Raw genomic sequence first — 23,330 nt, 5'->3', positions numbered from 1 at the left:
TAAAACAGTTAGAGGAAAATGTAGGGAGATATCTTATGGATCTTACAACTGGAGGCGGTTTTATGGACCTTAAACCTAAAGCAAGAGCACTGAAGAAGGAAATAAATAAATGGGAACTCCTCAAAATTAAACACTTTTGTGCATCAAAGAACTTCATCAAGAAAGTAGAAAGACAGCCTTCACAATGGGAGACAATATTTGGAAATGATATATCAGATAAAGGTCTAGTATCCAGAATTTATAAAGAGATTGTTCATCTCAACAACAAAAAGACAGCCAACCCAATTACAAAATGGGAAAAAGACTTGAACAGACACCTCTCAGAAGAGGAAATACGGATGGCCAAGAGGCACATGAAGAGATGCTCAATGTCCCTGGCCATTAGAGAAATCCAAATCAAAACCACAATGAGATATCATCTCACACCCACCAGAATGGCCATTATCAACAAAACAGAAAATGACAAGTGCTGGAGAGGATGCGGAGAAAGAGGCACACTTATCCACTGTTGGTGGGAATGTCAAAGGGTGCAACCACTGTGGAAGGCAGTTTGGCGGTTCCTCAAAAAGCTGAATATAGAATTGCCATACGACCCAGCAATACCATTGCTAGGTATCTACTCAAAGGACTTAAGGGCAAAGACACAAACGGACATTTGCACACCAATGTTTATAGCAGCATTATTTACAATTGCAAAGAGATGGAAACAGCCAAAATCTCCATCAACAGAAGAGTGGCTAAACAAACTGTGGTATATACATACGATGGAATATTATGCAGCTTTAAGACAAGATAAACTTATGAACCATGTAATAACATGGATGGACCTAGAGAATATTATGCTGAGTGAATCCAGCCAAAAACTAAAGGACAAATACTGTATGGTCCCACTGATGTGAACGGACATTCGAGAATAAACTTGAAATATGTCATTGGTAACAGAGTTCAGCAGGAGTTAGAAACAGGGTAAGACAATGGGCAATTGAAGCTGAAGGGATACAGACTGTGCAACAGGACTAGATACAAAAACTCAAAAATGGACAGCACAATAATACCTAATTGTAAAGTAATCATGTTAAAACACTGAATGAAGCTGCATCTGAGCTATAGGTTTTTGTTTTGTTTTGTTTTGTTTTGTTTTGATTTTACTATTATTACTTTTATTTTTTTCTCTATATTAACATTCTATATCTTTTTCGGTTATGTTGCTAGTTCTTCTAAACCAATGCAAATGTACTAAGAAATGATGATCATGCATCTATGTGATGATGTTAAGAATTAATGATTGCATATGTAGAATGGTATGATCTCTAAATGTTGGGTTAATTTCTTTTTTTCCGTTAATTAAAAAAAAAAAAAAAGAGAAGGGATAATTGGAGCTGAAGGGATACAGACTGTACAACGGGACTGGATATAAAAACTCAGAAATGGACAGCACAATACTACCCAATTGTAATGCAATTATGTTAAAACACTGAATGAAGCTGCATGTGAGGTATAGGTTTTTTGTTTTTGTTTTTTTTGTTTTTTTTTCTTTCTATTATTGTTTTAATTCTTATTCTGTTGTCTTTTTATTTCTTTTTCTAAATCGATGCAAATGTACTAAGAAATGATGAATATGCAACTATGTGATGTTATTAAGAATTACTGATTGTACATGTAGATTGGAATGATTTCTAATTGTTTTGTTAATTCTTTTTTTAATTAATAAAAAAAAAAAGTCAAAGAAAGGCTGTGGACATCATCCAGAATTAAGGAGAGTGGTACATTAGATAAAAGGACTGTACCAATGTTAAATTTACCAAGGTTGATAAGTATATTGTGGTTATGTACTAGAATATCAGGTTTTTTTTTTTTTAAGGAAATATAGACTGAAATACTTAGAGTTAAAGGGCCATTATGCCTATATCTTAATCTCACATAATTCAGGAAAAGGCGTGTGTGTGTGTTTGCACATGGAAGGGAGAAGAAAGGCACAAATGATAAAGCAAATGAGGCAAAATATTAATAGGTGAATCTGGGTAAAGAGTTAATTACTCATGTACAATTTTAGTTTTGCAACTTATCTCTGAGCTTCAGATTATTTTCAAATAAAAAGATCATATTTTTTTTCCTGCACAAATGTTAGAGTACAATACACACTGATCTGCATCTTTTTTTAAAACAATATTTATTTGAGATTGTGCTATTAGTTTACATCCATTCCTTTGATATAATGCCTGGTATTTCTTTTTTACATATTAAATATCTATTAATATATATCAAATCTATAAGAACCACAGTTTAATATACTTCTGTTGGTAACCACTTTTTCACTTTAAAGACAAGAAGAAAATCAAAATTTCTGAAGTTATAATCTTGAACTTGAAGAATAAAAAGATGGCTGTAATTTAAAACAGTATCAATAAAACAAATGTCCTCATGAGTATTAATGGATGATACTGAAATAAAGTATAAGCATCTTATTTTATTCTTAATTTGAAGTTGCCAGTGAAATCAATTACAAATATTTATTCTGAAAGATGCTACTATCTTTTAGGCTGCACTTTCAAATACTGATAATGACTATTCAAAATTAAATTTATGGAATACCTAGAAAATGGGTTTACTGGAAACCTGCAAGCAGATTTATAATATTCATTTGCAATGATTTTTTTAAAGACTTAGAAGGCCACTGTTTTAATATAAACTAGCTTTAAAATCGTCTTCCTTTAGTGTTTTCAATTGTCACATAGCCATAAACCAAACAACGAAATAATTTCAAACAATCACTGATAATATTTAGGCAAAAATTCTTATGTGTCAGTACTTTTAATGTTGTGTACATCAAATTATAGTAGAAAGACAACTATAAATAAGATGCAGTCACTATTTTCATTAACAGCACAACAGTATTACAGTAAACCAAGTTTATATTCAACCATCAAGTGTGGTTCTCCCTGGTATTTCTTTTTATCCTAATTGATGTACCCTGATTGATTTAAGTAGTCCTCTAGTGACAGACATTTGGGTTTTATCTTTTCAAATTGCAAATCTGATCGTGTCACAGTCCTGTTTAAAATACTTCCATGGTTTCACCTTGTTCTTAGGCTAAAATTAAAGTCCTTAACATGACCTGCCAGATACTCTCAAAAAACTTCCTTGCATCTGCACATCTCCTTTCTGGCCTTCTTTCATCCCCTGGTATTATCTACACTCCCTCCTACCACAGGACATTTGCACAAGCTTTTCTCTTGGAACATCCTCCCCCATCACTCATCCTTGACCTGATTAACTCATCTACCTTCAAGGCTCAGCTTAACAGTCCAGTTTTTGTTCACCAGTGTATCTATGGGATTATCCACACTCCCTCCTACCAAAGGACATTTGCACAAGCTCACATTTGCACAAGCTCTCCTTGTGGACCATCATTCCCACCTCTCACCCTTGATCTGATTAATGCCTCCTTTTCCTTCAAATCTTAACTTCACTTTTCTCTAGCATTTAGAAGGTGCTGAATATATTTTTGTTGAACATTTGAGTGACTGAGGCAGGAGGCAGGCAGGAAGGAGGACCAGCTGGTAAGATTTTATTTATGTAAGTCACTCATGACCAAACACTTGGTGGAAGGAAAACTATACAGCTGTCTTATCTTCTCCTCTCAGGCTCTCAGTTCATTAGCACTAACATGATTTTGTTGAGATAGACAAGTGATAATGATGGGAAACCAGATAGGTCCTGCAAAGTGACCCCGTGGAGGCTGCTATTCTTTTCTGTGCCAGTTCTTCACCCATGAAAATGTCTGGACCAGGCTTGTTGTAACACAACTGGCATTTAGTACAGTGTTGCAGGAGCTCTCTCCCTTCCTAATAGTTTGAGATGTTGATCCTGTCCTCTGAGAGTTTTCAGCATATTCGCTCAGAACAAAAGATCTGAATACAAAGATCCAGTTACAAGTCATCTTTCTAGCGATAGCTCCACCCCCCACAGACTCTCCTACTCTTCCTCCAGTCAAGAGACACCTGTGGGCACCAAGCTAACAGGAGAGATACTAAGATGGAAGTGTCATGGCTAAAGTTTTTCCTGCCACTCCAGGGGACTGATCATCATGTCCCTGAGCCAGGAGCAAAGGAGCTCTTTCAGGGCTGTCAACCGATCTTTGGCTCTTTTCTACCTTTGCACAACAAATCCTATTTTCATTGGCCTCTAAAATGAAATGAAACTTGTGGCAAAACCCACATCCTACCCACATGCCAGATGGCCCACACCCGCGTCCTCTCCGATCACCCGCCCCAGTCACCACCATCACCCTCTCTCCGCAGATTCTGGTTGGGAGGTTTTGGTCACAAAATGAATCAAAGTAGCTTATACAAAAGACGAGAGAGGAGAGAGGGACTATACAGAGGATCTCATATATGCAGAATCCAACACTTCTCATCACCTCCCTTCCATCTCCCTGATCTAAACAATTTTCATCTCTCAACTGGTTAAATGCAACATCTCCCAGTCAGTCTCCTGGGCTTTCACTTTTAAGCCCCACGATCTTTCTCTATGTGTAGGGTTGTCAGACAAAATACAGGACCCTTGGTTAAATAAATATGTATTTCAGATGAACAAATAAATTTTACAGTATAAATATGTCACAAATACTGCATAGGATATACTTATATCAAAATTATTTCATTCTCTGCAACTCAAAGTGGACATCCTGTACTTTATTTGCAAAATCTGCCTACCCTAACCATGTAGTAAGCAGGGTTCTCCTTTTAAAATGAGCTCATATCATCCCTCTGCTCAAGACCCTCCTACCTCAGAGCACAGTCCTTACAAACCAAAGTCCCTACAATGATCAGCCTTCCCCACTACCTCTCGGATCTCAGCTCCTAGGACTGACTCCTTCCTGCACACAATGTCGGCCTCCCTGGAGCTCCCTGCTCTTCCCAGGAAAGCCACCCTGCTAACTCCTTCACCTTTTTCAGGTTCTTGCTCAGGCGATGCCACTTCCTCAGTGAGGCCTTCCCTGACCACCGTGTTAAAAACTGCAGCCACCCCCACCTTTCATCTTTTTGCCCTGCTTTCCCCCGTAACACCTGCCACCTTCGAACATGCCACATAACTGCACGTGTTTAATGGTTTGCTGCCCGTCTCCCACTGAAACGGCAGGAGCTGTGTTATGTTCCCTGCTGACTCGCCAGCACCAGAACTCTGTTTCGCAATTAGTGGACACTCTATAAACGTTTGTGGAAACAATGATGAAACCCAAGGGCAGGGAGGATACAGCCAGGAAACTCCAGAAACAAGGGTTTTGCTTTGTCCCGGTTTTCTCTTTTCAGGTCTGCTCCGATCTTGCTCCTCTCTCTCACCCTGCCTGAGGTCCCACCCCCACCTTCCCCATCTCTCACCAGGGCCTTTCAAGGACAGCGACCTCTGTCAAAAGACAGAGACCATCTGATTGGCTCAGCTCATCCCTTAAGGCGGAGCCTTTTGTACCAGGCCAGCTGATAGGCCCCAACCAGCCTGCAGGTGGGGCGCTTCCGGTCAAGTGCCCAGCCCGCTTCAGGTCACGTGTCCAATCAGCCAGGTTTGGGGGCGGGGCGGCATGGGGGCGGGGCGGAGAGAGCGGCGCTGCCAATCCCGGTCGGTCCAGCCGGCTGTGGGCGGGGCCGGCGAGGAGGGGGGACGCGGGGGCGCTCTCTTCGCCGGTCGTAAGGACGCAGCGGCCGTGGGTCCTCCAGCCCCTCGGTCCCAGTCTAGGCCGGCGGCGACGGCGGGGACCGGCCTTCCTGGCGTCCAAGAACAGAGTGTCGCCGCTGCCTATCTCCTGTCTTCCCTCGGCAAAGCCCCGCACCAGCTGGGCGGGAAGAACGCGCTGCCCTCCGGGCGCCTTCGGAAAGTGGCCAGGGTGACGGGCTGGGGCCTGCCGGACGCCGGGAACCAGACCGGAGCGCTCCCCGCGCCTCGGCACTGCAGGTCTGGGAATCCCTTCTCTTCGGAGGGACGCGCCTTCCAGGCGGTCAGCGGTGGGAGCCGCGTCCACGCGGGTCCTTCCCGCCGGTGTACGAAGGCCCCGGGATTTAATGGGCTTAGCCAGCGGGGAATCGTGGGCACCCATTGCTGCCTGGGGGGAGTCTTACCTGCACCCCTTAAGTAGTCATTTCTCACTCCCGCCTAGTGGAGGACACCTTCGGCTGAATTCCAGAGGGAGGCCCGCAGGCCTTCACCCCAACCCGCAGATGCCAACAGAGCCCCAACACTTTGGAGAGAGAGGAACCGGCCTTTATTTTAGACAGGCACCGCTCACACTTTCTCCCCGCTTCATTTCCAACCCCTCCACTAGCGGTTTTTTTTTTTTTCTTTTAGAAGCAGCTTTATTGGTATGTAATTCACATACAATTAACTATACATATTTAAACTGTACAGTCTGATACATTTTTATAAATGTGTACACAATTCATGTACATGAGACCACTTGAAGTCCCACAGCTCACCAATACTCTATTCATGTATTTTATTATGTTTTAATATTTTATTGAGGCATCTTCACACACATACAGTCCATACATTGTGTATAATCAGTGGCTCACAGTTTCATGACGTGGTTGTGTATTCATCACCATGATCATTTTTAAAACATTTACATCACTCCAGAAAAAGAATTAAAAAGAAAAACTCATACATCGCATACCCTTTACCCCTCCCTCTCATTGACCACTAGTATTTCAATCTACCCTCACTAACGTTTTTTATTTTTGTAATGAATTAGTATTTTTTCTAAGAATATGCTTTATTTTCAGAGAAGAGGGATTAGGGGCTCTGCAAGCCAGAGCAAATGCCACTAAATATCTTCCTTGTGTCTGCTCAGGACTGTGGTTCCTGGCCAAGATTCTCCAAGTCTCTAGTTTATATTAGCCAGGAGAAGATTGGCTTTACTTTTATGGCAAACAACCCCAAATCTCTATGACCTAAGAAACAACCGAAACTTACTTCTGGCTCATGCTACAGATCCCACATGAATGGGCAGGGGCTCCACCAGGATACCCAGGCTGGTGGCGGCTCTTCAGTACTGGAGTCAGAACAGGCAAAGAGAGATACAGACAGCTTGCTGGTTCTCAGATGCTACAGCCCACAAGTGAGGGCCATCACTTCCACTTCCTGCCCATTGTCCAGAATTGGTCGCAGGGCTTCACATAATTGCTAGAAAATGCAGAGCATATAGATGTTGAGAGAGTAGTAAATGTCCATGCCTAGGCATGAGGAGAGGCATGGTGGGTGAGGGGTCTACTCAGATGTAGAAGTTCTTCTACTCACCCACTTCTCTCTCTCTCTCACACACACACAGAATTCAAGGAATTCAGATGAGTCCTGGCCTACATAAGACGAAGAGATAAAATCTGAGCCAACTCTACTTACCTCAACCAAGCCAGATGGGGAATCAGGTGATTTTCTGGGGAATGCAGGCACCAATTTTGCCTCTCTCTGTTCCCTAACCTCTGGTTAGGGACCCTAACCATACCTGGCATAGGAAATAATAACATTAATGTTCATTTATCCCGCACTTACACTCTTCAAATAATTTTTCCATTCATTCTCTCTTGTGGACTTCACAAGAAGTAGTCAGAGAGTGTCACCTTTTTATAAAGGAGAAACAAAACAGGAGGCTAAGAAAGATTAAGGGAATTGCCTCAGGTCACAGAGCAAGAGAGTGGTAGTGCTGTTGGTAAGACCAGCTCTGCCTGCCTCTCACTTAGTCACGCTTCCTCCAGGAGAAGAGCACATCCACATGGGTCTCTTAAGCCACATCCTTCCATGGGAAACCACCGCTGCTGTCTCCCTGGTATTCACAAACAGGTAGGCTGAGATACAAACGTTACGTTAAAGTTACCTCTGTTCAGGAAGTAGAAAGTGTGTTATTGTGTGGGAGGTGGTGGGGACAAAATGTAATGGATTTTCAAAAAGGAAGTATTCGGGAAACTTCAAAAAGTCACATTCTCTCCAATACCATCAGAGAGCTGAACAACGTAGTTACAAGTAAAGTTATCCTGGGTTCGAATCCCAGCTCTGCCACTAACTTGCTGCATGACCTTGTTCAAGTGACAACCTCTGAACACAACCTCCACACCTGTAAAGTGGCCACACGGACTGTACTTTATAGAATTTGTATGTGAACATGACGTGTAGTGAGCTTAGACATTGCCCAGTATACAGCTGGCACTCTATAAAAGATGGCTGTTGAATAAATTGAAAGTCAGTGGACCCATAAGGCTCAGAAGGGCAAAGCAAAAGAAACTGGAGAGCAGGGGTTTTCCCAACTCTCCCTTTCTCTTCCTCCTTATCTACCTTCTTCCCTCAGTATTTTATTTTTAGTTATAAGAGCAGTAGAGCAACAATTTTAGGGTACAGAGAATGAAAAAGCAAAGAAACATCCACAACCTCACTATGGCAACCAAAATATCTGTTTTATCAATCCTTATGAGTAAATTTGCACAAATTTGGAAACTGCTTGTGCTGGTTTGAAAGGAAGTATGCCCCCTAAGAAAAGCCATGTTTTAATATAAATCCCATTTCATAAAGGTAGAATAATCCCTATTCAATACTGTATATTTGAAACTGTAATGAGATCATCTCCCTGGTTGATGTGATTTAGTCAAGAATGGTTGTTAAATTGGATTAGGGGATGACATGTCTCCACCCATTTGGGTGGATCTTGTTTGGTTTATTGGAGTCCTATAAAAGAGGAAATATTTTGGAGAATGAGAGATTCAGAGAGAGCAGAGAATGCTGCAGCACCATGAAGCAGAGAGTCCACCAGCCAGTGACCTTGGAGATGAAGAAGGAAAACGCCTCCTGGGGAGCTTCATGAAACTGGAAGCCAGGAGAGAAAGCTAGCAGATGACGCCGTGTTCACCATGTGCCTTCTCACTTGAGAAAGAAAACCTGAAATTCATCGGCCTTCTTGAACCAAGGTATCTTTCCCTGGATGCCTTTGATTGGACATTTCTATAGACTTGTTTTAATTGGGACATTTTCTCGGCCTTAGAACTATAAACTAGCAACTCATTAAATTCCCCTTGTTAAAAGCCATTCCATTTCTGGTATATTGCATTCCAGCAGCTAGCAAACTAGAACACTGCTTTTACTTCTCTAAATTTTGTATTGTGTGAAATTTTCTGCGTTGCTCCTTAGAATAAGATGGATTATGTTTCAGTATCAAATGACCTCAAAATCTCAGATTCTTAATATATTGAATTTATTTCTTATTTATGCAGTGTCCCCTGTGGATCTGAGTGATGCTCACATTTATCCTCCATGTGGCGACGTAGGGATTGATGCTGATTAAACTTAATGGTGCCTCAGTCTCAACATGAGGTCTCCTTCTTGATAGCTATGGAGAATCTGGGCTCTGTGGTAGATTGAGTCATGGACCCCAACAAAAGGTGTGCTCTTAATCTGCATTCCTGTTTTATAAATACAACTTTTTAAAGCTGTTATTATTAGTTAAGGTGTGGACAAATTGAATCAGGTCTTAATCCGTATTGCTGAAGGCCTAAGAAAAAGAGGAAACTTAGGTGCAGTAGGTAGAAACCAAAAGAAGTCAGAAATCAGCAGAAATGAGAGATGACAGGAGAAGACCAAAGACGTCATCATGTGACAGACGACCAACGTCACCAGAACGCTGCCGCCTCAGGAGAAAGCATGGCTTTGCTCACTGGGGACTTGTGACCTCAAAAACAATGACCCAATAAAATCTTGTAGTGTAAGCCAATCTGCTGGGCGGTATTTGTCATAGCAGCTATGGAAAACTAAGACAGGCTCTTAAACGCTTGAGTCTAGAAGGAACATGTATCACTTTGCATTAACTGGACATATCTATTCACAAGGCCATATCTTAACATCAAGGTAGGGCATGGGGAAAGTGGGAAAATGTAGTCTCCCATGTGTCCAGGAAGAAGAGGAGAACCGAGAACACCAGTGAGCAACATTTCAACTTTATGTTTCCTTGATTTTCATTAATTACCCATTCCTCAATTAATGGTTAGACATTTAGATTCTTTCTAATTTTTCAATACTATAAAATAATTCAGACTTCCCATTTTCACCAGCCGGGGATTATAGCTAGGATCACAAACTATAATAGTGATGCTGTCATTGATACTGCAGTACTGTCAGATCTGGGCCACCACCCACGCATGCAGAACCTCAGCTCCCATCCCCACACCCCCAGATCAGTCAACACTATGCCTCAGAGCCTTCAGGCTAGCGGTGACCACTCAAATTCTTCCATTCATTTGGAAACATCACTGAACGCTTGCTGTTTGTCAGGTACTGTGCCTGGCATACATCTGGGGATAGGGCAAGAAATGAAAGAGACACAGTCCTAGCTTCACTCACTCTCCTCATGCTCTTACTACCTGCCCATGCCACCTCGGCTGGCAGGAGACTTGGAGAACGCTGCTGAGAACTCTGCCCCCCGAGAGTCTGCTGGTCTATGGCAGAGTATAGAGGGCAGGAGAATGCTGCTCTCCCTGCTCTGCGTGGCACTCGGCCATTTAGGCTGAAGCTGTGCTGTTTGAGTCTAGAGTCTCACATAGACTTTTTAAAAATTTTATTAATTAAATTATTTATTTTGGAATGATCTCAGTCTTATAGGACAGTTACAAAAATAATACAGAAACAACACAGAGGTTGCATGAGTGTTCCAGTGATAGAATGCTTGCCTGCCATGCGGGAGGCCCAGGTTCAATTCCCAGCCTATGCATCTACACCCCAAAAAAATATATGCAGGGAACCCCAATAAACTCCATAAACAGATATCTGAACTTACTAACTTTTAATATCTTGCCAAATTTAATCTATCTATCTATCTATCTATCTATCATTTTTTAAACACTTGAGAATAGGTTGTATATATCATGTTCCTTGAACACAATATTTCCAGGTATATTTCCTAAGAACAAGGAAATTCACTTAAGTAACCTTATTAAATACAATGATCAAGTTCAAGAAATTTGCATTGGTATAAAGCTAGCAATCTATATTCTGCTTTTTCATTTGGCCCTATAATCACATAGACTTTTTAAAATTCTGTTCCTTCAGCTTCTCTTGTAAAGGCCAAAAACTAGTGGAGCCAGCTTAGACCTGGGTCCTGGGGACTCAGACTCCCCCATGGTCCTCATCTCTACCCTCCCCAGGGACCTCCTGCACATTCTTCAGCCAAAGCCCCAAAGCTGTCAAGTACATCACCTAATTCATTGCAGACCCAGGGCCAGGCCATCCAGAACCCACTGAGATGTCAGTGACTCTCAATGGATTTAGCCGAAAGTAGTTCCTTCTTTGAACTTATTTCCCTAGGATAAATTCCCAGAAGTGGATAAATTCCCAAAGTATGAAAACAATTTTATAGCTCTTAATTCAAGTTGACAAGTTGCTTTCCAAAATTTGCATGTATGTTGTCATAGATAATACTAAGTTCTTTGCGTTATTAACAGGATTAAGAATAACTTTTAAATTTTGCCATTGTGATGGATGAAAATCATAACTCCTCATTATTTTAACTGGTATTTCTGCAGTTACCACAGGTTGCCACATTTGTTTATAGCCGTTTTTCTGCTTGTATGATTTCTCAGCACAGATGTTGATTCATTTATTTATTCAAGCTTTAATTTATTAAACCAATTTTATAAGTTTTTTTATGCAACAAATGTTAGTCCCCTGTCTGTTGTAATTGCGTTCTAGTACCTCCACCCCCCCACCTCCCCTTCCTGGTCTCTCTGCTTTTTATTTTGGTTATTTTATTTTCATTATTTTTGTTGTAGTGCAGAAGTTTTAAATTTTTATTCACTCCAATCCTTCACGGCTTTCCTTTGTGGTTTCTTCTTTTTTCTTTTCTTTCTTTCTTTTTTATTTTCACTTCAAAGCTTAGAAATATATTCCCTATTCAGAAACTTGATCAATATTTGATTCTACTTTCTTCTAGTTTGTCTTCCATGATTTGATTTGATTCTTTAATATTTATACACTCAATCCAAATGAAATGTATCTTAAATAATGCCATTTCTTTTTCCAAAAACTTCAAATCAAGTGTAAGACTTCCTACAATTCACTAAGTAAAATAAATAAAAATGAAATTTACCCGAAGCTATCTTGGGACCTGTGAGAGCTGGGGATGGTGTGGGAATCAGAGTTTTCTCTAGTGCTCCATGTTTCCGATGAATGGGCAGGGTTGGGAATTACTCATCGGGTCAATCAGAGTCCCTTCTGAGGGAACAGAATGAACAGCTGTCAGAATTTTTCTTTCTTTTCAAGTGTAACTAACATCCACAGGGTTCAGGGATGGTGGGGGGAAGGTTGGGGTAGGTGCCTTTGTTTCAGGATTCATGAATTTTTCTTTTTCTCAAGTTGTCTATAAGGGTAAATGGTTTGGGGCCTTGTGTCATAGACTAATATTGTGATTTGCATTATCCATACACTCAGCTCTCTATATTGAAAAGGCTGTGTTGCTACAGCTCCCCACAAATATGGGATGACACAGAAGATGAACCGAAGAGGTGTGTCAAGAGCCAGGCAGCTCATTGCAAAGAACAAAAACTCTCTTTGATTTTTTTTGTTTGTTTACATTGAAGGCAGAGTAGAAAGGTGTGAATTACTGCTAATAATATATAGAGAATGCCAATACTTTTTCTAGTCATCAATATAAATTTTATAGCAAAAGTAGTTATAAGAGATATAGGAGTAAACAAAACCCAGAGTATCTAAAGGAACTCAATTTCTTTGTACCTGAATTTCCCTAGTTGAAAAATAGGGACTCATTCCTCCTTCCATTTCAAGAATAAATGGAATAGGATATGTGCCGGTTTGAAAATATTATGTACCCCAGAAAGCCAAGTCTTAATATTGATCCAATCTTGTGGGGCCAACCGTTTCTTTTTATCCTGATTCAATGCTGTAGGGCAGAAACTTGTGCTATATTATCTCCACGGAGATGTGATGTGCCCAGTTATGAGTGTGGCCTTTTGATTAGATGGAGATGTGACTCCACCCGTTTCAGGTGGGTCTTCATAAGAGGAAACATCTTGTACAGAATTCAGAGCTGACACAGATGTTGACATCTGTTGGAGAACAGTTACTTCAGTGCTGACAGGATCGATGTAGACGTTTGGAGATCAAGACAGAAATAGCCTGGGTGCTAAGCAAGGGTTCTCAAAAACAGCCAGAGCCTAAGGAAAAGAAATCTCCAGCCCCAACAGATGCTAAGCTAAGAGATGAAACCCAGAGTTGCATCCCAGAGGAGCTAAGTGAATGCTCACAGATGCTTAGAGAGGAAACCACTGGCATCAGAAGCTGGAAGCAGTGAAACTAGAAATAAGGACCAGCAGAAGCCTTCCCAGATCACCCTTCCTTGAGCTAGGATATCTTTCTTTGGATGCCTTGTTTGGACATTTTCTTAGCACTAGAAATGTAAACTTGTAACTTGTAAATACCCTTTTTAAAAGCTTTTTCATTTCTGGTATATTGCATTCCAGCAGCTTAGCAAACTAACACAGGATATATCACATAAAACTCTGGAGTTTGTACATTGATTTGAATAATTGACCTTCATTGAATAAATTAACTTCAGATAATATTTTTCACATAAGTCTTCCTTTTAAAATGCTATGGTTGAAACAGCCCAAATGCCCATCAATAGGGGACAAGATACAACTACATGAGAATGCTATGCATCTGTAAAAAGTAATGAGGAAGATCTGTGTACTGGGATGAAATGATCTCTGGAATATGTTGGTAAGTGAAGAAAAAAAAACAATGTGTAGAATGGTGTATCTAGAATGCTACCTTAATTTAATTTAAGAAAGTGATGAGGAAATATGCATATGCATATAATACATATTTGCTTTTTTTTTTAAGAAGAAAAAAGGGGAATAAAAAACTAAAAGGAACGGGGGCTCTTTGGAGAAGTTTAGAACAGAACATGTTTCAGATCGTGCAGTAACAGAAAGTAAGGAAACTATCAGAGACTACAGAGTTTCTAAAAGGACACAGCAATAATCTTCTTACTGGGCAGAGATAAAACAATTTGGGTATGAAAAACAGTCAAAACAAGAAATATCTGAGAAAATAATTATATCTGTGTGTGTACTTGATGAAACACAACAAAAATATTAAAATCCATAAGTTCATAATGATTTGAAAAATCATTCTTCAGATATAAGGATGTGAGCAACGAACTCATTATTTTGAAAAGTGGTAAATAAAATAATTAAATATTTATTTTGCCCTTCCTATAAGAATTTCAGAGTAATGGAGTAGTTGATGAAGGAAAGGTTTTCATTTATAGATTTCCAGCTATAAATGTAAAAGGAATGGGGTAGCCAGCCTCCACGATAGCCCATAATAACCCCCCCCCCCCCCCCCGGTATTCACACCCTGTGCATGCCCCACCCATACTGTATCAGGGTTGGCCTGCATGAACAACAGCACATACCAGAAATAATGAGGTTTTTTAAATCCATATCTGCACTTAACTTTCTGCACATATCCCACATATCATTTCAGCCACTGGTCAATCTTAACATCACAAAAAGAAAGCCCAACCTTATCTGCCTCCTAATGTTGCAATTAGAAGTACCCAATACTATATTGAACCTGAATTTAATCAAGTCCCTAGATTTAACTACAAGTTTATAGGAAACAGAGAAAATGGAAATTCTCCGCATAAATGACCTAATGTCTTCCACGAATAAATGATCTGGAAAAGTGAATGAAAGATGGTTAAGAGATCGAGCTAAGTAAAATGGAGAGTGTCCATGTATGAGTTCTGGGACTTAACACTTAAAGGTCAGGTAAAAAGGAGAAACCAGCAAATAAGGCAGAGGACTAGCGATCAACAAGGTAGGAGGAAACTGAAAAAATGTTTTCAAAAGAAGAGCTGTGTGAATTGCTGCTGAGAAGTAAAGTGGACTGAAATTAGAGAACTGATCATTAGGTGTGGCAAAAGGCAGGTTCTTGTAAGCAAGACAGGGGCAGTTTCCATTAAGTGGGGAGATGGGAGCCAGACTGGAGTGGGTCGAATGAGAGAGGCAAGGACAGAGAGTAAGTGAGTTTGATAACTACGTTGAGTAATTCTTCAAGGATGAGAAAAGTATAAAAAGGTAGTGCCAAAGAATCAAGTAAGGGCATAATCCACACCTGCCCTCCCCATCTACTTATAATATTTTGTTTTGAGTCCAGCACTATTGTGTTTTTCTGCTTGCAACTCCACTTTTTGCTTCATATAGGATCTAAAATTCAGATGAATATGAAGTAATGACATACAATGTATAAAGAGGTAATTTGTGACAAATATAAAGTGGAGGAATAGAGAGGTATAAGAACATAGTTTGCATATGCTACTGAAGTTAAGTTAGTATAAATCAAGAAAACTGTTACAGATTTAGCATATTAAATCTAAGCCCCATGGTAGCCACAAAAATCTTTTGAAAAATATACAAAGGAGGAAATGAGAATGTACTCTAAATGATTCGGTACCAACTAGATACCCCAAAATAGGAAGTAACAGAAGAATTGAAGGACAAAAGAGGTATAAGATTAAAAAATGGCAGAAGAAATCATTGCACACTCAGTAGTTACTTTAAATGTAAATGAATTAAACTCTCCACTCAAAAGGCAGAGATGGGAAGAGTTGGAAAAAGCATGACCCAACATGTTGCATACAAGAGATTCAACTAAATGTAAAGACACAAATAGGTTGAATGTGAAAGGCTGAAAAAAATATCCCATGCAAATAGTAACAAAAAGACAGCTAGGGTGGCTATGCTAATATAAATTAAAGACTATAAGTAAAAAACTGTTACAAAGGACACAATATATTGATAAAAGGGTCAATTCATTGAAAAGATGTAGCAATTAAAAGTATATAGTCACATAACAGCAGAAGCCTCAATTATATAAGGTAACTGACAGATTTTAAGGGAGAAATAAAGTTCTACATTTATAGTAGAAGACTTCAGTAAACCACTTTCAATAATGTTAGAACATCTAGATAGAAGATATACAAGGAATTATAGGCCTTAACCAATACCATAAGCTTACTAGACTTAGCAGACATATAGAAAGTGCTTTACTCAACAACAGCAGAATACACATTCTTTTCAAGTGCGTATGGATCATTCCCTAGGAACCATAATTTAGATTACAAAACAGGTCTCAATAAATTTGAAAAATGTATGGTTTCAATAAAATTGAAATCATACAAAGTATCTTCTCCAACCACAACGGAAATCAATAACAGAGGTAGAACTGGAAAATTCACGAACTGAAAAGGAAGGAACATTTCCTAACTGATTCTATGATGCCAGCACCACCCTAATACCAAAGCCAGATACAGAAATAACAAGAAAAGAAAATTATAGACCAATATCCCTTATGAATATAGGTGCAAAAATCCTCAACGAAATACTAGCAAACCAAATTCAACAGCACATTAAAAGGATCTTGCACCATGACCAAGCAGTATTTATCCTAGTTATGCAAGAGTGGTTCAACATAAGAAAATCAATTAACATAATACATCCCATTATTAAGGGAATAAAACCACATGGTCATCTAAATTGACATAGAAAAGGTATTTGACAAAATCAAGCACCCCGTCTGATTAAAACACTCAGAAAACTAAGGATAAGGAGGGACTTCCTCAACATGATAAAGAGAATGTATGAAAAGCCCACAGCCAACATCATCCTCAACAGTGAAAGACTGAAATTTTCCCTCTGAAGATCAGGAACAAGACAAGAATGCCCACTATCACCACTGCTGTTCAACACTGAACTGGAAGTGCCAGCCAGAGCACTTTGGCAAGAAAAAGAAATAAAAATTTTCTAAATTGGAAAGGAAGAGGTAAAACTAGCGTTATTCACAGATCACATAATCTTATAAATAGAAAACCCCAGAGAATCGACAAGAAAGTTAGGAGGGTTAATAAATGAATTTAGTTAAATGGCAGCAATGAACAATACAAAGGATATCAAAACAATTCCATGCACTGTAGCAACTAAAAGAATAAAATATCTAGGAATAAATTTAACCAATTAGTTAAAGGACTTGTACATGGAAAACTACAAAACACTGAAAGAAATTTTAAAGGACCTAAATAGAAAGATATTACACAGTCATGGATTGGAAGACTAAATATTATTATGATGTCAATTCCACCCAAAGTACTTTACATGATTATACAGAGTAATTGTGTAAATTACACAAAGTAAATCACACAGTTCCAATCAAAATTCCAACAGCCTTCTTTGCAGAAATGGAAAAGGCAATCATCAAATTCCTAAGGAAAGGCAAATACCTAAAACCGTCATGAAAAAGAACAAAGTTGGAGGACTCGTCGATGGTCAACTGATTTTTGGCAAGGGTGCCAAGTCCATTCATAAGAAAAAATAGGTTTTTCAAGAAATAGTGTTGGGAAAATTGGATATCCACTTGCAAAACAATGAAGGTGGACCTCTGCTTAATTCAAACATAAACTTAAAATGGATCAAGAACCTAAATTTAAGAACTGAAACCATAAAACTCAGAAGAAAACAAAGTAATATCTTTAGGACATTGTATTAAGCAATGAGTTTTTAGACTTTACCCCAAAAGCATGGGCTACAAAAGAAAAAAAATAAATTGGACTCCATCAAGTTTTAAAACTTTGTGTATCAAAGAACTTTATCAAGAAAGTGAAAATACAACTTGCACAATGGGAGAAAATATATAAGGGTTCAATATGCAGAATAAAGAAATGCTATAACTCAGCAACGACAAGACAAACAACCCAATTTTGAAAGTGGGCAATGGATACAAAGATCAAAGGTGATGGTGGAGTTATACAGAGAAGATAATGTTTAACAAACGGGTATGATTGTTGAATCATTGGATTGATGTTTCTTTTGGCCTCTAGTGTCTTGGTGTAGCTACAAGTGGAGACCTAAAATTGTGGAATTGTAGCCCATGCTGACTTCAGAAATCTGTCCTACAACTAATTGTTGAGCTGTGCTTTGAAATTTATTGCTTTTTTGCATATATGTTGTTTTTCACAAAAAAGAAAGAAAAAAAGTCAGTTGTGGTGATAAATATTTATTCCTTCTAGCCTCCTATATTCTGGAGCAGCAAGAAGGAAAAGTCTGAGATGAAGGTATGATAGCCCATGACAAACTCTGGGATCTGTCTTGTACTTGTTGAAGAGTGCTTTGAAAACTGTTTTTTTTTTTTTCTTTCTTTGCTTTGAATATATGTATATTATACAACTAAAAAAGTAAAAAAAAAAAAAAAAAAAAAAAAGTGGGCAAAGGACTTGAATAGACATTTCTCCAAGGATGAAAAATAGAAAGATGGCTTAGAAGAATCAAGTTAGAGGGTATGGTCTGGTTCAGAAAGTCCATGGAGATTGAATTCAAGAGGATTGCTGTGTGCAAAGATTATAAAGAAGGAAGTCTTCGCTTTTGTATTTTGCATATATTTTTCACACATTATATTTAAACAAGCTAAGACAATGCCAGAGCATGCCATTAATAAAATTATTGAGCCCAAATTAGTGGCTAAGTTTTTTTTGAAGCAAGAGTCATCTTGCTTCAAAAGGCAGGGGGCTCGGGCAATGTGACGGTAGCTCAGTGGCTTAGTGGCAGAGTTCTCGCCTGCCATGCTGGAGACCTGGGTTCATTTCCCGGGTCCTGCCCATGTTAAAAAAAAAAAAAAGGCAGGGGGCCCAAAATATGGGTGAGATGAGGGATTAGGGAAACTTGGCCTCATCCTGGGGAGAAGACCTGAGCTGAGACTGAGCACCCAGTCCTTTGGCTACCACCACCTACATGGTGAACACCCAATTGAGTGGACAAACCTTCTGAATAGACCTCCCTGAGATGGAACAGCTTCAGAAACACTTTCCACCTCAGAACTGTGAGCAGTCCCCTCTTTTCCTCTCATTTGACCCCAAGAACCAAGTTAGATCTGCCCCAGATAGCTCTGATCGGCCATGGGGAGGCCCTTCCTTCACCAACAGGAGGGAAACTAAGAAGCAACAGAAATGTGGTCCTTTCTCCCAGCCCCCCACTACATACTCTCCAGTAAAGACAGAGGGAGAGAGAAGGGGACAATAAATATCATTTTGAAAAGCCACCAACCTCGCCTTTCTTCTCCATTTTTAACTAGCCTTAGGGGAAAAGTGCTCTGCAAGAAGTAAGGAAATATAGTTGGGGTTTTACGTTTTAAACCCGAGGCACTAGATATTAAGTACTCCTTGATATTTATTGGTTTGAAGGATTAGAGATAACCGATCCTCATTTCAAGGAAACGGAATCACAAACCAGCCGCGTCCTCGATTCCTCTTTGCCCACCTGCTTATGCTTTCCCTCCTGCTTTTTAAATTCTCTTCTTTAACTTTGGGCAGTCTCTGCTCAAACAGTCCTCAGTTTCTGTTCTTTAGGAAAAGAGATGAGATAATCATGTACTCAGCCACGTTGGTTGTTCTGTGGCTAAACTTAGACAGTGATGCTGGACAGCTGTGCAGAACATTTGTCCAGCCTCTCTCGGGCTCAGAAGAGGGCACGTGATCAAGTTCCATTTCTACGGAAGAAGGCAGAGAGTGGCAATCCGTGCCACAAGTAATTGTCATCTCTTCAGTCCGGGAGCTCCTTCAAGCCAGGAACCTCATTTTAATCATCTCTGTCCCCAGCATGAGCCTGCTCCCTGCCTCAGAGAGGGGCTTCCCTCTGTGCTTTCTGAATGAATGAGCTGTTGCAGTGGTCGAGGTGGGATGTGATAAAGTTGTGAACCAGTGTGGGGACCTGAGAAAGGAGAGAGAGAGAGCAGGCATGGAAGAATTTAATAGGGGGGTGCATAGGACTTGATGGATCTTGCCAGAATACAAAGCTTTTAATGTTGTCATCTTTTGTGATCTAAGTTGACAGCTCTTTGGCACAAGTTTAAAGAATGTGGGCTAACTACCTCACTCCACAGAAACGTATTGAACGCATTCCAAAGTTAAGAAATACCTCAATTGTTTCAAAATCACTTTAGGAAAAAAAAAAATCATGCCTCAAGCTTGAAGACCTTCGGGGTTCTTGTACGAAACTTGCCTCTGTTGCTGTTAACAGGTTAGGGCGTCTAATTGCAATCAGAGCCTTCACCTGGTGCTGTCCCACACCATCGATCATGCCTTCCTGGCTCCAATACCACCTTTCTGGAGTGCTAACAGATCCCCCACTCTCCCACCCAAAACAAGTATTTGCTCATCCACAGAAGTCCAGACACTAGCTGGTTTCTAGAAAACCAGGCTCTGTGGCTAAGCACAGTTCGGACGAGTCATTATTCAATGGCAGCACAGGGTTTGGAATCAGCACAGAATGAGTCTGAATTTTAGGTCTACTATTCACTACCATTCATTTCTGTCAAATCACTTTATTTCTCCTTTACTGCTTTTCTTTTTTCTTTTTTTGGTTGCATGGGCCAGGAATCGAAGCTGGGTCTCCCACATGACAGGTGAGCATTCTAGCAGTGAATCACCCATGCACCCTGTCAAATCACTTTGAATCTCAGCTCCATAATCAGTAAAATGGAGATAGCAGTGAGGCTACATCGCTGGACTTCTGAGGCTTAAACATGGTTCTGGGTGTAAAGCACTTGGCCATTGGTATGCATTCAATAAATAATACCTCTTAAACCGTCCTTACGACTAGGTTTTCAGGCCTCTGTGCTCTCTGACGTTAATGGAGCCTTATAATTTCTTGAGCTGGCCTTGATTTCCGATTTTACCCGGACACCCTGCTCCAGGTGGCTGCAGACCCGCCTCATGACTTCCCTCTGAAATTTGGGAGGACTCTCAATTGGAGCTCAGATCTCCACTTGGCTTCCTGAGCCCGCTGCCTGGGCTGGCATTGCCTGAGAACTCTGCTCACCAGCATGATCACCATCAGGAGGGGAAGTGGGTTCCTTTTTGGTCTCCTGTGTTTCTGGAACACTCTCTCTTCTCAGCTACCAATGGCCTGTGGCCTGTGCTCTCTGAGAGATGACAGCTACAGCAGCTCTGATCGGTGGGACATTCTGTTCCATCCCATGGAGCCTAGCTTTGTTTCTCCTTCAAGTCTAGTGGTCAGACCTTACTTCCACAGGCAGGCCAAGACTGCTCCTCTGATAAATGGCTCTTGGCTCTTACTCTGAATTAACTTGTGGTTCACTATGAACTCACACAAGTCCTCCAAGCCTCACCTGGGCCTGTGAAAGCCTGGGACCTGCTCATGTCTAAATACACCATGCCACCATCCCTCTCATTTCTTCTTGCCTGAAAGTGTAGAACTTATCTGAACCACTGCAGTTAGGGGAAATTGAGACCGTGAGTCTTCCTTTCTCTTAGAGAGCCCTGCCCTTCCCAAAGCAATGCTCCCTCTTTTCCTTCCCTTTCTTCTGACATCAGAATTCATGTTGGGATGGGGGAAGTATCCCACCGCTTATCACTCTAATCTTCCTCTATAACCCTGTCTGCTCTGTCTCCCTCCTCCCTGAGCACAATTTTTTTATGTAGGTGGGAAGGATATGTACGTACACACACACACACATACACACACACACACACACACACACACACAGGGTGGAAACCAGTTCTCCAAGTCTGTGGATGCTTTCCAGACTCTTTTGTCTTGCATTCACCTGAGAACAGAGCTTCTTTGAAATGATAAGCTAAAGAGTCTGCAGTTTTTGTTGTTAGCTGGCAATTTAGGGTAGTCAAGGTTGGGGGAGGAGTGAACACGCTGTTTGATGTTTCAGCTATTAGTCTGCCACAAGTAAATACTTCATGTTTTATCATGTCTAATGAGTTACGTGGGTTTCTACTAAGTCCACGTAGTTGGAAACAGGTTTACCAAGCCACTGCAGGCATGGAGTAAGCGGAAGCCCCTTCGTCGTTCTGCAAGTGGCCCCTTTTTCTCCCATGCCAATCTTTTAATTTTTATTTTTAATTAATTTTATTTTAGTTTAAAAAGCCAATTAAAAAAAGCCAATGAATTCTCTGAAACATAAAGAAAAACAGAAATCCTCTGGCCCCTTCTCTTACCCTTCTTCCCCTTTCCCAATTTACTTCTTTAGCTGATTTTTTAATGTTTTCTATATCTCTAAAGAATTGGGATTATGTTGCTACTTCATGACTGTTTCAGTTTTAGATATTACCTACTGATTTCCCCATAAGGGAGGTGGTTTAGCTCTTTCTCAAGACTCCTACACATACTAACTCCCTCTCCCTTCACTAAGATTTAAGTTTACTTTATTTTGACAATATAAATACTACTCACAGGCAAGCAATGTAGTATACATAATTACTCTTCCTTTCTCAAACAACACTTTGTCTTTTCCAGAGTTAATAAATCCCTTTTATCTTCTTTGCCTACTTTTCTATGTATTTATTTCCAGATCAGTGTTGACTTCTTGGAGGCTTTGCTACCTGAACTCTCTACCTAACCCATGCTGTTCTCTTGGCTTGCAATGCAGCTGCTATGTTGGGGTGTTCATTGATCATCTTCCTGAGGATTCTTCTGTCCATCTCCTGTGTTAAATCCCCAATTTTCTGGACCCCATGTACTGTGGTGTTCTAAGCCAATTGGGCTGTTCAACAACTGTGAGTATCTTTTGGTAAATAGCCCTGGCCTCGAGCTATAAATTTCCTCCCCAAAACTTTGCTACCTGATTATAAACCAAATCCTGTCAAATGTTCAAATAAATATTAGAAGGCAGACACAAAGAGTCATACCGACTATTTTTTTGCTTCTCTCTATTTACAGGCATTCTGAGAAATACCTTGCATAAAAGATTAATTCCCAGGCAATGCAATGACATTCTGACAGCAGTACCAATCTACATTTCAACTGAGTCAGATTGCCAAGGGCCATAAACGTTGTGTATGTGTGTTGGAGGTACAGGGTCAGTGGAGCTAGACCTCAGGGCCCACTAAACTTGCAGGATTCTTATACCTCATTTGTGCAAGGGCGATAGGGTCTCTATGGCAAATCTTGGACACCACTAATTTCACCAAAGAAAACTTATTTCTTTTCTTCTTTTATTTTATTTTATTTTTTTAAATACCAAAAAACACCAAATGCAAACATTCCTATTTTGATCATTCTCTTCTACATATATAGTCAGTAATTCACAATATCATCACATAGTTGCATATTCATCATCATGATCAAGAAAACTTATTTCTAACATTCATTGTCCTTTTTTTTTTTTTTTTTAACAAATCAGCTAGTGTAGATTTCCATAGATATATTAGAAATGCTTATTCACAAGTTTTGGAGTGTGGACGCTGTTTCAAGTGCTGGCTCACT

The 23,330-nt window shown here is 40.1% G+C and overlaps 1 protein-coding gene across 1 annotated transcript; it reads left to right on the top strand.

Moving 5' to 3' along the window:
• The first annotated feature begins 5,578 nt into the window (after positions 1-5,578).
• LOC143656870 (uncharacterized) lies at positions 5,579-22,685 on the top strand. The gene is made up of 3 exons (XM_077128635.1): positions 5,579-5,949; positions 7,743-7,827; positions 22,417-22,685. Exons 1-3 carry the CDS (start codon positions 5,579-5,581, stop codon positions 22,462-22,464), a joined length of 504 nt encoding a protein of 167 aa, XP_076984750.1. The 3' UTR covers positions 22,465-22,685.
• The last annotated feature ends 645 nt before the right edge of the window (positions 22,686-23,330 follow it).

This window comes from Tamandua tetradactyla, chromosome 15 (genome assembly GCF_023851605.1).
Source record: "Tamandua tetradactyla isolate mTamTet1 chromosome 15, mTamTet1.pri, whole genome shotgun sequence".
Classification (NCBI taxonomy): domain Eukaryota; kingdom Metazoa; phylum Chordata; class Mammalia; order Pilosa; family Myrmecophagidae; genus Tamandua; species Tamandua tetradactyla.
This window is presented reverse-complemented; position numbering and strand designations above follow the sequence as displayed.